The sequence below is a fragment of the Trachemys scripta genome, chromosome 2 (genome assembly GCF_013100865.1).
Source record: "Trachemys scripta elegans isolate TJP31775 chromosome 2, CAS_Tse_1.0, whole genome shotgun sequence".
Taxonomy (NCBI): Eukaryota; Metazoa; Chordata; order Testudines; family Emydidae; genus Trachemys; species Trachemys scripta.
In genome coordinates, this window is record NC_048299.1 from 180477991 (window position 1) to 180494980 (window position 16990).

Consider the following 16990-nt stretch of genomic DNA (forward strand, 5'->3'; position numbering starts at 1 on the left):
AGAGTTGGCAACGGGCTTTGTTGCAAGGATAGGTGCCTGGGTTAGTGTTTTTGTTGTGAGGTGTGTGGTTGTTAGTGAGTATTTGCTTCAGGTTGGGGGGCTATCTGTAAGCAAGGACTGGCCTGTTTCCAAAGATCTGTGAGAGTGATGGATCATCCTTCAGTATAGGTTATAGATCCTTGATGATGTGCTGGAAAGGTAAGACTATTTCCCCATGTTTATTTTTCCCCCCTACTGTTCCTCACACCTTCTTGTCAACTGCTGGAAATGGGCCATTTTGATTACCACTACAAAAAGTTTTTTTTTCCCTCCTGCTGGTAATAGCTCACCTTAACTGATCACACTCGTTATAGTGGGTAACACCCATTGTTTCATGTTCTCTGTGTGTGTGTGTGTGTGTGTGTATCTATCTATCTATCTATCTATCTACTGTATTTTCCACTGCATGCATTCGATGAAGTGGGTTTTAGCCCACAAAAGTTTATGCTCAAATAAATTTGTTAGTCTCTAAGGTGCCACAAGCACTCCTGTTCTTTTTGCGGATACAGACTAACATGGTTACCACTCTGAAACTTGTCAGTTGAGATCAGGTCATTTTAAAACTTTCATGTTGTGATGGTGGAAGACATTTGGCTTAAAGAAAAAGAAAACTTCGAATATAAACTTCCTTCCTGTATTGGAGAGTAGTTCTTACTTGGAGCATTTGTCACATCATTGTAATAATCAATGTGTATATAAGCATATGTTTAACATTCAACCATTATTATTCAAAAGATTTCTTTAACTGGAAATTAATTCTACAATGCTTATATTTTTTTCTGATCTATATTTTATGTAGCTGATTGTTGAAACAGAGAAATGCAGCATTTCCATGAAGATGGCTTCATCAGAAGATGTGAATGAAGTGATGGCACACATTGGAACGTGCCTCAGGAAAATATTCCCTGGTCTGTCTCCAGTGTAGGTACTCATTTTTGGACACCTGTAATGCATATAGCTCACCAGATCATTCAGGTAGGCTGACTAGCCACTGTTCCCTGCCCTCTGGTCCTCACCTTTCATTAGGAACATACCTTAGATGTAAGAAACATTTTGGGCCAGGGCCTGACCCTCACTTGAGCTCCTTTGTAGTAATACGGAAGAATCCTTAACTAGTGTGAAGTCTGCGTAGAGGCAGGCATGCCTGGAGCATGCTGTATTTTGGAGATTCCCAGTGACCTAACAGCCATTTGAGAGACTGGGTGCCAGACTCATCTCTCCAGTTCCAGGGATTGGAAGAGGGCCTAATGGTGCCTTAAGGTCACCTTTTTTTGCCTCCTCACTTCACAGATCTTTGGCACATTTGAGGGTCCAGCCCTTTGTTTTCAGTAACTTCTTTTCACTAATGGTTGTCCCTAAACAACTGTGATGTTGGCTAGTTCTTTCCAGGCTCTTATCCGTGGCTAAAAGCCAAATAGGGAGTGGAGGGAGGACTATGACATTCATCATTTTTCAAACGTCAACAGTTGGGAGCCCAGTTGTTAAATCATATACCTTCAGCAAAACAACTGTACTGCTGTCGTTCTCACTTGTCCTCAGAAATTTGTCTGTATTTTCTACTCTGCTTCAGTATTTCATCTTTCCCAATCATTCCTACCTTCTGTTTCCTTTCTCCTATCTCTGCCATGCTCCTTTCCTACATTCTTTCATCCTACATCAATGCTAAATAGTTTTTCTTTTATTTTCTTCACTTTGTTCTCACTTGGTTCCTTGTCTTTCTCCCTGCCCCATTTTAGTTGGTGCCTCCCAGATCTTATCACTCTGCTACTCTCTGTTCTACTACTCCTAATTTTCTAAGAGTTTAAACAACAAACATATATATATTCCCTATAAAATATAGTTTTCCTCTTGACAAACACTTTCACAAGTAGTTTTAATACACCTCTACCCCGATATAACGCTGTCCTCGGGAGCCAAAAAATCTTACTGCGTTATAGGTGAAACCGCGTTATATCGAACTTGCTTTGATCCACCGGAGCATGCAGCCCCGCCCCCCTGGAGCGCCGCTTTACTGCGTTATATCCGAATTCATGTTATATCGGGTCGTATTATATCGGGGTAGAGGTGTACTCACACTCCGGAAAAGTGTAAATGACACAGCAGAAGTCATTTATTGTTTTCTCTCCACTTTGCATCCTGTGTTACTCAACTTTCCTGTAGGTTGAGTAGGAAATAGTCACTAAATTTAAACTGGTACTTTTTTCTTCCTTTCTTATTTTAAATCTCTAAGGCATCACTACTGTTTATCATGATGGAGACTAAAATCCTTCTTCAGGCTCATAATAAGGCAATTTTTTGGCAGGAACAGCTAGAGATACTGTATCCAAAATGGAGAAAGGGAATGGAAGGAAGGGGACTTCAAAGCTGCATATCTCTCAACATTTTATTTAATTAGTTTGGACTTTGTACCTTTTTCTCTTGGGCTGCCTTGGTGACATTTGCTGCAGCATTTTGTGAAACTATACAGAGATCTTGGTTCAGAGGGGAGGAGGGGAGGAAAGCCAGGTGTGATTCTGCTGTCAAACTGGTGTCAGTCAACAGACTCTCAAAGTCAAGTCAATGAATATTTGCTGTTGTAAAACTGAGGTCAGACCAGAATCCATCCAAAGGGCTTTGTAACCACATACCCTATATGCCAAGGAAGTTGACATTCGTAGGTCTGTAGGGGAAAGCAATTGATGCATCACGCCATTAGCACCTGTTGCCAACTTATTCTAGAGTTTTACTGAAGAGAGGGAAGATACACATCTGTTCTTCCCCTCAGACGAACATGATATTATTTCTTCAGAATAAAGGCAAAGGGCTAATTTTTTTGGAGAGGAAAGAAAACTATTTGAATATAGAGGTTATAACCAAGGTAGCCAAAGTGTGATCCCCTGAGTACATGTAGCCCTTCAGGAGTCCTCGTGCTCTTTGGCACAGTATTTAATATTTCAGCAGAAACTTTCACATGTGGCTCTGTAGAAACAGCAGCATTGGAAGTATGGCCATTACTCTCATTGGTGATGTAAAATAATGGGAGCAAGAGATGAGCCAGGTACAGAATAGGAATAATTGAGTCTTTGGTGTCGGAAGGGCTATGCATGATAAGAACTACAGTTGAAGACTGTGTCTAAAAAAAGACACAGTTGCAGCATGGTCTCAGGTGGTAATGATTATATAGTCGAACATGGTAGCCCTGTTGTTTTGGGGGCCTTGAATTAGTGGACAGATGCCATGAGGCTACGTTGCTTCAGTGAGCCATGGCTTTGTGTCGTTTGCCCTTGCTAGTGTGAGGGAAATGGGATAGATCACTCCAGGAGTCCTGGGATTAGCTCACTGGACGGGAGAAGGGAAAAATAAATACTTAGGGCAGGTCTACACTTAAAATGCTGCATCAGCGCAGCTGCAGTGCTTAAGTGAAGATGCTCCCTCGCCAACAGGACAGCGTCTCCCCCCAGCTTAGTTAATCCATCTCCAGAAGAGGCAGTAGCTGTGTCGATGAAAGAAGCTCTCCCACCGACAGCGCTGTCTACACCAGGGGTTAGGTCGGTATAACGGTCGCTAGGGGTGTGGATTTTTCACACCCCTGAGTGACATAGTGACACTGATATAAGTCTGTAGTGCAGACCTGACTTTACTGTTTCTGCAGCTTTACATTTGGGTTTGAGGAATAGACTTGAGGTGTATTAAAGATGCTAATATTTTCCTTTATGTGCACAAACATATGACAAATACATAAGATTATATTTAAAACCCATGTAAGATTTGTGTGTGTGATATATATGTGGATACACATGTACAAACTTTTTAAAATCAAGCATGTCTTCCCTCTTGCATGTAGGAGAATCATGAAAAAAGTAACTATGGAGCCCTCAGAAAGACTGGCTAATCTCCAGGCGCTGTGGGATAGCCAGACTGTAACAGAACTGGGACCTTGTGGTAAGAATGAAATTTTAAAGCTGAAATGTAAAAAAGTTGGAATCATCAGCGTCAGGAAGTTCAATTCTATTTCTGTCAGAACCTAGTAAAGGTGTAATTTAGTTTTAAGGTGTAATTAGCGCAGAGTGGACTCCTGATTGGTGGATGAAGATGCTATTTTTAAAGCTTCATTGCAACCTGCCGTATGTGATAGACAACATACTATAGTCTTGGTCTGTTTCAGCTTCTGCCTGCAGTATAATGGATAGGTTTCTGAGAGGGAATGAGGGTGAGTTTTGAAACATTGTGCATCCTGTTTTTGTTATTTGCTGTAGTGAAAAGTGTTCTTTTATATTGTTTCCAGGGGGATTTTCACAAATGTATGCATGTGTTTGTGACTGGCTTGGATTTCCATATAGGGAAGAGGTACAGTGGGTAAGTATGTCTCTCACACTGAGGTTTATTTCAGCTAACTATACAAAAAATGAGAAGCTGCAGACTGTGAAACTAAGAAAAAGTTTTCCTAAGATGTGTTTTTGTGCATTTACAACAGGATGTGGATACAATCTATCTGACCCAAGATACTAGGGAGTTGAATTTGCAAGACTTCAGCCATCTTGACCACAGGTGAACAATGTTCAATAAGTATAATATACTTCTGGGGGAATTTTGCATCAAAAAATTAAAAATTCTGTACCCAATATTATAAAATTCTGCATATTTTATTTGTCAGAATAATACAATATAATCATGCTGGTTTCAATTATTTTGGTAATTTTTTTCAAAATACCTGTCAGCAAGTATGTCTGTAATAATACAGAAAACAAAAAAGATTCAGGAAATGTTTTTTGACAAATAGATTCCTTACTAAGCATATTAATACAGAACTTTGAGTAATAATTCATTTAAACTACAATACAGAAACGGATTTCCCGCATCCCTCAGAAACAGTGCAAAGGCTTAGGGGAGTCAGGAGCAATGGAGGAGCTGAAGGAGAGGGACATAATTGCTGGGAAGGAGCATGGGAGTGAACTTGGAGTAGTGTTGGGTGTGGGTGGGAAAAGCATGGAACAGTGGATTTTTGGGGGGCTGAAGGAGGAAGGGGTCATTAGGAAGTCTCCCCCATGCAGACCCTGACTGACTCCTAGCCTTTCCCATTCAGTCAGGCCCATCTGCGCCGTCCCATGTGTCCCTGCACCCCCTTCCCCCATCCCCATGTGTCCCTGCACCCCCATTCAGCCACCCCCCGAGTCCCCATGTGGCTCTGCATCCCCACTCCCATTCAGTCCTTGCCCCAGTCTGTCCCCCTCCCCCACTAGCTCTTCTGAATCCCAGCCTGTGTGACCCCCACCCTGCAGCCCCATGTCCCCTGCTCTGTCTGCCCCCCCCCCCATGTCCCATGCCTGTGGGTAGGGTGCTGTGAGGAATGCACCTTCTCCTCCTTCCTATGAACTGCTGGCTGCTCCAGCTGGTGAGCTGACTGCCCTCCGTCTGACACCACAGCAGCCCCTGGTGGGCGAAAGGCATAACTGCAGCGCTCTCCAGCAGAATGTATTTTCTGCAGAGAAAAAAAAATCTGCAGAGGACATGAATTCTGCATGTACCCAGTGGCACAGAATTCTCCCAGGAGTAATAATAATACTCTGAAAGTCATAATTTTCTCCTTTCATCTTAACTAGTCCTTCCTAAAGGGTTGATCCTTTCCCATGTAAAATGGAGATAGTCTGAGAGCTGTCAATTGGGGGTTGCCTGATGGAGTGGTTTTACCCCCTCAGTTTAGCGTCTACAAAGCCGTTCTTCCCCATCAGCACAAAAGCCATGCAGAGCATACTTCATATTGGAGCGTACTTACTTACTTATATTTTTTCCACAAGGGCAGTGCAGTGAGTTTGTCTGTGTTTTTTTCCATCTGAGTTCACCTTTTTAAAATTTGACTTACTCATGAAATTAGCCAATAGATATTTTTCTGTCTGAGGCACGACAACTTGAAGGTTCCTTTCTACATCTCCTAAATAAAGTGAAGAGTCAAACTGTGTTGCCTTTGCTCCTGCAGAGTCTCCTTCCCCTTGTGCGTAGAGTAGGGGAAATTAGTTTTGCCAACAGTCTGCAGAAAATTTAGAAATTACCTGTTGTTCAGAAAGTAGAGACTCCAGCTGGAATGGAAGTCATCCTGGATGTGCTCACTGATAGTTTTTTGGTTTTTTTTTCTAATTGAGAATAATTGGGGAGCTTGGAAACAGTGAATATGAACTGCTTGAGTTCTGCTAAGTATGAAATTTGGTTCACTGAATGCAGCAGTATAAGGACAGTGGTTTTCAGGAAAGCTAATTTTGAATACATGTAGTATGTAAGATGCAGTGGGAAGAAATATTTAATTTAAATTCCACCGGTCTGGAAGAAAACAGGGAAACATTGAGACACTATAATTAAGGTGTGGCAGACTGCAGTTTCTCTGAAAGAAGCATGAAAGAAATAAGAATCTGCCAGAAAGCTGAGGTTTAAAATCTTATAATGGAAAAGGGAAAAGCAAGAGGCAGGCAAATAAGAATATTCAGTCAAGGTTTCCTGAGGCAAGATAAGGACAGCAAAAAAGCAGAATCATTCCATACAAGCCAAACAGGCAAAGAAGCATAATAGTTTAAAATGTATTGCTGGTGAAAAATACCGGAGAGAATGTCGGGGTTCATCAGTAAATGAGATGAGGTTATGAAAAAATTATTTAAAAATGGCTTCCTTACTTATATGGAAAAGAAGTTTGAACCATTAGTAAGTAAGGAAGATGCTGTAAAAGTATTATCTATTGATGAGCAGATAAAAGTAGTACTTGAAAAACTGAAGCATGTATGGTACAAATCAGCTGGTTTGGATGCCAGGCGACCTAAGATCTGAAAAGAATTGATTAACAGACTTATTGGAGCACATGCAGTTGTGTTGCAGAAGATGCACCAGAGAATGCAACATTGAGTTTTGTGGTCCAAAGATTAATAGCTAGGGAATCAGAATATCATTTTAAGATGATGATAATTTCTAGCAGATGGCCGATTACTGCTCCAGATCAAAGATCCAATAGTTATTAAGGGACATTGACAAGTCACAAAGCCTTTTGTGATGACAGGACAAGACCACTGCAGCATCCCAAGATTTGGAAATTAGATAAGAGAGAATTTGTGTGTGGACACCTGCTAAAATGCTGGTACAAACTATTGGGAAGCCAAGATCTTATAGTCTCAATTAAAGATATTAGTTATGAAATCTGAGATCCCAGTCTGACCCGATAAGATTTTCAGAGCAAAAAGTATATTTGTATGTGTTTTGTAATGTGTCTAGAACACTGCAGGTGCTATGAATAAGCAACAATAATATTCATTTACCAACGTTAGTGAGAGTCTTGATTTTTACAATACTATCATACATTCTTCAGACCAGACTTTCAGGTTCACTAAAATGCTATGAAAACTATTGTAGCTCAGCACCCTGTCTTGTGAGGTAACAGTACAGTGATATGTCATGGTGATAGGAAATAAAGTGGTGACCCTACCTCAATGTTATTACCATGCATTCCATGCACTGCACAAATGCTTATATTTTTCCTGAAATGTAAAATATTTCTGTTAAACCTGTTTTGCAGGTGCACATTTCTGCTAGAGGTCAGCATAAAATTTCATGAATTATAGATAAGAGTTTGGGAACCAAGGTTGTTTAACACAGTAGCACTGTATAACAGAGTTCGCCACATGGGAATACTCCTTCTTACGTTTTATTCGAAGGTGTATTGTGCTGTGAACCAGAAAATTGTTTAACCTACCCAAAAAAAATAAAATAAAGTGCAAAGAGCTTGCTTAGCTTAGCAGCAGAATATTCACTTGGGAAGCATATATTTTAGTATGCTTGAACTTCCCATAAATCTATGAATTGTCTGGGGAAAGTGTGAGCAACCTTCAATTGGAAACTTGTGTTCTTTGTTTTAAAAATATTTCAGTATTTAGATTTCTCACCACCTTTAAACACACCGGGGACAAAGGTGTTGAAAAACATGAATGCGGTGGCAAAGCTTGGCATTGTTGAGACTTACTGAGATTTTCTGCATTTCCTTTAATGCTTTTGTATTGTATACAGTATTCTTTTTGTAAATAACCTTTTATTTTTCAATAGCGAAGTAGTTAACACACTAACTTGTAAATATAAATAACTAAATATAAATTAGTGTTGAAAAGTTGTGGAAAATCTCTATTTTTGGAAATGATCAATAATTAATCATTTTATTTAGCATTCGTTCTCATTTCCCAGCAAAAGCACTGATGTCACTGTACAGCATACACAATGTAATCAAAACAAAATGTAATAAAAATATTATAAAATATTTTTTTAAATCAAAATCTCAAGAATGAGTGAGGGGGAGAAGAGAATTAAGAACAGGAAAGGAAGGGATTGGAAATGAGGTGAGGTAAAGTAATAGACGTAGGGCTGACAGCATTCAGAAGCACCTTTTCAAATACAATTAAACAAAAATACCCTAAGGTTCATCGAAAATGTGAAGGATGAAATTAGGTAGATTTCCATGGGGAGCAAGTTCTACACAGTAGAAAGTAGTTGTCTTGCCATCTTCACGCATGATGGGTGGGAAGATGGGATCCCTAAACAGCTGAGATGTGTGAGCGCAGATACTGATACCAGTCATATCAGTTGATAGGAGTAGGTCTTGAATATAATTAGGGGCAGGAATTAAGGATTTATAAATCAGCAGTGTCAGTTTAGAGTCATCCGTCGCTTTATAGACGGACAATATTTTTAAAAACGGATTTTTTTAGGATCACGATAGCTCAAATGAGTGAGCAATCATGTTGAATAAGTTGTAGCTGTTTGATGGAGCAGCACTACTGAAAACCTTGCAAAGAAGGAATTGCAACAGTTGCTCTTCTGACCACAAAGTTCATATATTACTGTTGCGAGGTCATTATGGTATAAATATGTGTACCTGAGACAAATTGCACAACAGAAAAATAAATCTGCGTTTGTACCATGTCCCATGCCTAGTTTTCCAAGGCCAAGGAAATGACAAAAGAGACACCAAGGTTCTTAACCTGATTCATTACCTTCATACTAATCCCATCAAGTGGAGTCACACAGGAGAAACAAGCTTGTTTTGTATAGATGACCTCTACTCAAAAGCAAGACTTCTGTTTTTCCAGGCTTGAAGGTGAAATAGTCCTGATTTATACATCTAGCAATATTCAAATACTACTTCACAGCTGAGACCAAAATTGCAGAAGCTGTTGGACAAGAGATAAATCCTTCTGTATTATCATTATCATCATGCCGATGATACTGTACTATATGTTTGGAAATGAATTTACCAAGAGGCTTCATGTATATATTGAACAACATGGGCGATAGGCCCATTCCTTGTGGTGTACCATATTTCTATATCTAAACTAGACTATACAAATAACCTTCTTGTATATTAGCTTTACAGTTGGTGTACAACATTATTTTGCTGCACATCGTCATTCTCTTATTGCGTTAGAGATGACTTGATATTTCAGAATATAGAAAGCCACAGTTCCTGAAAGAATATAGTCTAGTCAGTGTTTGTCTGAAACATTCATTAGAATCACAGGTGCATCTGAGTCTCCACTTTTTTAATATCCCCACCAAAAATGATTGAAATAAAACAGGTAAATGGGGAGAAAATAAAGGAAAGAGGAGCTGTGTGTACAGAGAAGATGCCTGCCCAGTGCATGCTCCTGGATCGAAAGCTTGGGAAAGAACAGTCAAAAAAGCTAATATTTACAGATTGTGCCCCATGAAGATTGAAGTTCAGTTTGCACTAGCACTAGGTAGATTTAGAATATTTACATATACAATAGCTACAGTAGAACCTCAGAGTTACGAATACCAGAGTTTTGAACTGCCTGGCCAACCAGACACCTCATTTGGAACCAGAAGTACGCAATCAGGCGGTAGCAGAGACTAAAAAAAAAAAAGAGGCAAATGCAGTAAAATACTGTATTAGTAGTAAACTACTACTACAAACAGGGCTGGCTCTAGGCACCAGCAAACCAAACACGTGCTTGGGGCGCCACATTTTCAAGGGCGGCATTCTGGCCATCTTTTTTGTTTTTGTTTTTCTGTTTTTGCTTCAGGCGGCAAAAGCCTAGAGCCGGCCCTGGCTGCAGCAGTGCATCGTGCCCTGGGGCCACTGAGGTTCACGTCATGAGGGATCAGCACCCACACTGGGCCAGGCAGGCTCCAAGCGGGGGGACATTCAGGCAGGGGCCGCCCCTCAGGACACACAGAGCTGCCTGCAGATGCCGTAGGGCGGCCGCCCCCCAGCACCGCAGCCGGGGCTGAGCGAAGCAGCCCAAGCCGTCCAGGGACTGCGGCAGGGCGGCCAGAAGCAGCAGCAGCAGCGGGGCCATAGAGGGCGGGCGCTGCCGTGCGGGGCCCGCGTTGCGCTCTCCAGGGCTCTGCTTCCTCTGGGGCTACCCTGCCCCGGCTCCTTAGCCCCCTGCCGGAGCGGTCCCCCGGGTCTCAGCCGGTCTTGGAGGCAGGAGCCCTGGCTGGAGGGACCCTGGGCTGAGGCGTAGCCCGGGAGCACCGCTGCTTACCCCGACCCTGCCAACGCCAGACCGGATGGAGGCGAGGGGGGAGCAGGCAGAGTCAGCACTGGTGGGCGGGAGCCCAGTGCTGGGGCGGCAGGGGATGCAGGTGGTGGGGAAGCCCAGGGCTGGGGGCGACAAAAAACCTAGAACCGGCCCGGAGTACAAAAAAGTTAAAAAGTTAAACTTTTTACAAGTTAAACTGTTTCTGGGCCTGTTTCATTTAAAGTAAGGTTTTGAAAGAACAATCATAACATTTTCTTCAGATTTGCAAACATTTCAGAGTTATGAACAACCTTCATTACTGAGGTGTTTGTAACTGTGAGGTTCTACTGTATGTCCTAGTTTCTACTGGGCAAGACAAGAGTTTATAGAGTGATTTGTGTGTGTGAGTTTGTGTGTCCCCCCCATATGTATTAATGTGGAGGAGGGGAAGATTATCTGACTGTTGAGTATTAGTATGTAGCATACTAAATGCTGTGATAATATTTGATATGTTACTCTGCTCCGGGGTTGCATGCAAAGGTTTTTAACAGCATGCCTTTATCAGTGTTTATTTGTGGAGAAACTAACAGAAGGAGAGCAGATCAAATTAAGAATCTTGGAATAAGGGAACAGGAATCATTTAGAATTTCATTTGTGAAATCCCTTTTACAATTAGGAGAGGGTTTGTGCTGAACGTTACATTATCCTTTTGCACGGCCCCTGTTTCCTTGGGGGATATGACTTGAGAGAAGAAACAAGGAGATGTTGACTAGAATTAGTCAGTCACAGATTTATATTAAATCATCAGGCTGCCAAAAAGCTTTTAGTATCATGCTCAACTATAATTAATGGTGATTAAGAAGCTTAAATATGTCACAGGCTGAAGAAAAAGTAATGGTAGGACTAGGGATGTCAGCTCAGACAATTTCCTGTTTAAATATTCATATGGATATTATTTGACCAGTCAAAAAATTCATATTAAAATTAAGGCAAGTCATACCAAATCCAATTGATTTCCCCTCTCCACTATTTGTATTTTTAGAATGCAGAGCTTTCTAAAATCCTGATAATTGACTGTTAAGAAAGAGTCAAAGTAAATTAAGTATATAAGAATAAGTGTTCAGCTGACCAACTTGACAATAAGTGTGAACAGTGTTTAAAAACATTTTTCTTTTTCTAGAGACTTAATACCTATAGTTGCTGCCTTGGAATACAATCAGTGGTTTACAAAGCTGTCCTCTAAGGATCTGAAATTAGTAAGTAATAAAATGAAGGTGCATCTAGTGTTATCTGGTTTTGCTGTATTTTATAGCACACTGTAACCGTTCTCAGAAAGATGCATTTATTTATCAATGGAAAGCTGAGTAGGCTCAAGTCTGCCGGAAAATATTTTTTTCTAAAAATCAACTTGCAATAACATTTAGTTAATAAAGTTTACAAAGTTTATTTGATATAGTGATGCCACAAAATACTTTATTGCTTATTTTTAGCTGTTTTCAGCAGTATTGTATGACTAAACAAGAAACCATTTTGGGGGGTGGGGAATATTTGGATTGTGTTTGCACTGCTCCTGCACTATTGAAAGTAGTCTTTCCTCTCACTCTGCATTACATCCTGATGAAAAGAAGCATCCACTTTCTTGGAGTGAAGACAGTCAGATTTAATAATAAATATGTAATCCTGTAAGATAATTACATTGTTCCCCCTAGCCAGCAAGGTAGACTGGAAGAAGCTGTTAAAAATGGCTGATTATTGGATGACTTTAAACTTAATAAATCAAAATAACTTTTTTATTTAAAATGTTAAGGTTAATTCTCCCAGATGCAGTTATTGTTTTTCAAGCCTGCCCAAAAATCTTTCTTCATATCGAGAATTGGAGTCTGTGGATCATAAAAATGAAGGACCAAATTTGAATTGGTGCAAATTTATTGACCTCAAAAATTTGCTTGTAGCTTTCCCCTCAGTAGTGTCACATTACATGAAAACCTGATCGCTAGTGATGTACTGAAAGCTTTGGTATCTGAAAATAACTTTAAGAGGCTTAAGAATAAATGTAGAAAGTGCACTTTCCTTTCTTCTTTGGAGACCTAGTTTCAAATCCTGACGTTAAAGTGAGGTGGAATTGAGTTGGGTTATCTTGGTCTAGTACATATCATAAAACCACCACCAAAGAATGTGGCACAATTGGTAGTCTCTGCTTCAGAGACTCAGGACTGAAATTGAAATAGTATAGTATTGCAAGTCTCAACTGAAGTATATTGTTAAAGCTATTCAAAGAAGCTTGGTCAGTATTAGGGCTGATCAAAAATTTTCCATCAAAATTGTTTGTTGGAAAATTGGTTTTAAAAAAAAAAATCACAAAAAGTGTCTGCTTTCTGTGGAAAACTTCCACTTTTCTTCCTAAAAACAAACAATCAAACAAAAACCAAAAAAACCACACCCAAGCACCCAAAGACTGCACTATTTCTACTAACGATCAAATAGTTTGATATGGACACATCACTACAATATTTAATGGGATTTGAAGTTCTGGTGCCTCATGTCCCTATTCTCCTCTGTGGGCCTGGCTTCTTAGCTGGACTACATCTCCAGTGATGCGGGGGACTGTGGTGCATCACGAGAGACGTATTCTGACTAGGGAACCTGCCCTATAGAGGAGAGTGGGAGCATAAGGTATCCAAACTACAACTCCCATGAGGTACTACAGCAGCATTTTTAAATTGGAATCTTTGCTTTTTATCTGAAATCTTTGGGTATTTGCATTTCTGCCAAAATCAAAATTTTATGTTGAAAATTTAGACAACTAAGCTTTTGTCTTCATTTTGTCAAAATTTTCTGCGGGGTAAAATATCCAGTTTTTCAACCAGTTCTACTTAGTACTGACTTGTCTGACTCTCAATTGGAATATGCAATGTAGTTGTATCTATTTCGGTCCCAGGATATTAGAGAGACAAGGTAGGAAGTTGACAGAACTTGGTCCAAAAATGATATTACCTCACCCACCTTGTCATAGAATCATAGAATATCAGGGTTGGAAGGGACCTCAAGAGGTCATCTAGTCCAACCCCCTGCTCAAAGCAGGACCAATTCCCAACTAAATCATCCCAGCCAGGGCTTTGTCAAGCCGGGCCTTAAAAACCTCCAAGGAAGGAGACTCCACCACCTCCCTAGGTAACGCATTCCAGTGCTTCACCACCCTCCTAGTGAAATAGTGTTTCCTAATATCCAACCTGGACCTCCCCTACTGCAACTTGAGACCATTGCTCCTTGTTCTGTTACCAGTACAATCTGCATTATGTCTCAATTTGAGTGACAATTAGCCCTTTGCTTTCATGATCACTAAGCTAACTACAGTGGTGTGAAACCTTTTAGAATGGAAACCTCGAAACCAGCAGTGCTTGGACTATTTCCTGTTCCAGGAGCTGATTAGGGTTGCTGTCAGACATTGCACTTTTCTCAGGACACCAATATGGACATTTGTGTGCAGGGGTTTAATAACAACAAGCTTATTTGATGTCCATCCCCTGAAAATCTGGGAGTGAGCCAGTGATGGTTTCAGTCAACCACCTGAAAGCTTTGGGCACGTAGTAAAGCTCAGTGAGGCCCACCAAAAAGGCACCTGAAGGGGTTGCTGGTGGGGCAAGGGGATGAGGAGGGACATGGGGCCGTGTTTGGGAGGGGTGTATTAGAGAATATATGTAGAGGGAAAGTGTGATGCAACTATGGTTTCTTTAGGAAACGGTTTTATTTTGCTGGGATTTTCTTGAGGTTTCTTTGGAGTTCTGGGGTTTGTACAAACATAAAACTTTTCAAACAAACCACAGGAGATGCAATCTTAGCAAACGGAACCTAGTGTCTTTGATTTGCTGAAACTGATTGAATCCAATTAGCAAGTTTTGTACAGCTCTAAAATAAACCCACTTCTTATAGTAACTCCTTAATTCCATGCACTCAAGCTGGCAGTCAAAAATATCCGGAGGATAATACAAAAGCTGATTGATTGCTAAATCCATATTATAATGACATTACTGAGAGCCAGTTTAAGAAAAACAAATCCAGGATCAATACTATGTACTGCTCTTTGCATCTCCCACTATGGCACTGTCTTTGGTAGACACCGTTGTACCTTTCTCAGAAACAGATTAAACCACTCATTTGTAAACACACTGGTATACCGACATTGATCATATTCTCAGTTACTAAAATATAAGATAGGTTTCAGAGTAGCAGCCGTGTTAGTCTGTATCTGCAAAAAGAACAGGAATACTTGTGGCACCTTAGAGACTAATGTTAGTCTCTAAGGTGCCACAAGTGCTCCTGTTCTTTTTGTAAAATATAAGAGTGCAGATCAATGCCTGTGGTGATAGAGAAGTGACAGTCCTTAAAACACCAGTACAAACTGCATTATGTAAAAGGAGGACTGAAAGTAGATTTTTCTCCCCTCTGTGTTGTAGAGTTGTTGTTGTTGTTGTTGTTTTTTAAATGAGTTGAGAACTAGACTGAAAAGCTAAAAGGCTAAGAAATTTAGCTTTAGAAATTGATTGAGCTGTGGGGTCAGACACCAGGTAGACTCTCAGACCCCAATACAAGTGTCGTGGGGGCACTTTTAATGGGGAATGATTTATTGGCCTGAGCAAAATCATCTTAGCTGTCATGGTCATGACAAAAACTCAGCTTCAGACCTCTAATGGAACCTTGATTTTGTGTGTTGGGGGACCAGAGTTCAAAAGCAAAACAAAGAATAAAATAAAAGTGAGGCGATAGTATTATTTGTTGTATATTGATCTTGGGATCGCAGCTGAAGTAAAAATTTAAAACTACAACATTTCTCTCTTAACCTTTATCCTCTCCAACATTAGCAAATTAATAGCATAAAAGCAGCTTTATTTTACTCTAATGTTATGGTTCATCGTGGATCCCACAGCTGCCCATGCAAATTACTTATTACAAAATATGACTAATGTAAACATGGTGGGGTGTGTAATGGCTCGGTGTGGGTTAGCAGGATCCACATTAAAATACCTGGAGCACACTCCCCAACCACAAAGCTCTTTCATGGAGTGCCTGCAGCCAGAATGTGTCCCTTGTGGGTCTGCATTGTGATACTCCTGTTTCTGGTTTTGTGGTCATTCTAGTTTAGGCTTATTAATTATGTCTGTTCTGCAAAAGATTATCATGGACACAAAGTTTTTAAATAAGTAATATTATTAATCACACAGTTTTTCTGTCAGAAATAAGATTTTGTCCTGTTTTGTTGGCCTACACCTTGAGTGAGTCTCTGTTAGTTTGCCTCTCACATACCAATTTCTCACTTAGAATCTTTCCCAAATTAATTTTGCTATCTTACGTTCTCTTACTGGGTTTTGGAGGCTTCTGCTACTATTATTATTTTTTGTATTGTGGTGACTAGGAGATCCAGTTATGGCCAAGGCTTCATTACGTGAGGCTATTCCTAGCTTACAGCTGTATATTTTCGGTGATGTAAGAATGTTTTTGCTTTAGTAATATTGTTATATCGTTTTCATGGCAGTCCACTGATGTCTGTGAGCAGATCCTGAGAGTGGTGAGTAGATCCAATCGATTGGAAGAATTGGTATTAGAGAATGCCGGGCTTAGAACGTAAGTAATTTTTAAAAAAAAAATTACATTAGTTATGATTTACGCATAGGACCATAGAAAGTAGACTGTGTGATAGAACTGGTAAAATAGCTAATACAAAAATTACCACCCTGTTCCAAAGAGCTCATGGTCATATTTTTCAGAGGTTGTAAGTGTTCACAAACTGCACTGGAGTCTCTGGGGGCTACATGGGTTAGCACCTGTGAAAATGAGGTTGTTACTTATACTTATTTGTTCCTTTACAAACAAGGAAGCTGGCTGAACAGCTGGTAGCTGTGCAGAACAGACAGTTTTAGAAGTCATTTGAACCTTAAATAACTCATGATTTCCTCTCAAAATTTAGTTGCCAACATTGATATGAAAAACTTGACGCTCTTTTAGAAAACACTATGTTCGGTTTCTTCACTATAATAAGGAATACTGTTGGACAACAGATTGCAGTCTGGATTTTTTTATGTTGGTGGTGGACACTGTCTGTTAAGATAGAATGAATATATCCTAATATTCAAACTAGAAAATATACTTCTCTGTACTTTTACTTGTGGTACTTAAAAAGCAAACAAAAAATAAACCTCTTACAGTAATCATAAAAAATGAAAACATTTAGAAATAATGCGATTTCACGCTTAAATACTCCAGCACTACTTCAGTACCTTAACCGCCTCCATTTCTTGTGAGAGGCAGCAAATTCTTACAATCTCTAGGAATTAGCCCAAAAGTTAAACTTGTCAACTAGGATTTGCTGTGGCCCTTTAGAAGTACATTGTGTGCTCCATATTGGAGTTGGAGTGGCATATAGCTGCCCTAACCCCCCATTGTGCTAGGAGTTGTATATTCAGATAGTAAGA

At 40.1% G+C, this 16990-nt stretch overlaps 1 protein-coding gene across 1 annotated transcript in view; it reads left to right on the forward strand.

The window, feature by feature from the left end:
- Positions 1-16990, forward strand: part of CARMIL1 (capping protein regulator and myosin 1 linker 1) — a gene marked incomplete in the record, with an annotated part of 248761 nt that overhangs the window by 110421 nt on the left and 121350 nt on the right. The window contains 6 exon segments of the mRNA XM_034762444.1: positions 839-960; positions 3863-3960; positions 4304-4374; positions 4493-4566; positions 11704-11779; positions 16054-16142. Of these exon segments, the coding sequence (XP_034618335.1) occupies positions 839-960; positions 3863-3960; positions 4304-4374; positions 4493-4566; positions 11704-11779; positions 16054-16142 (530 nt within the window).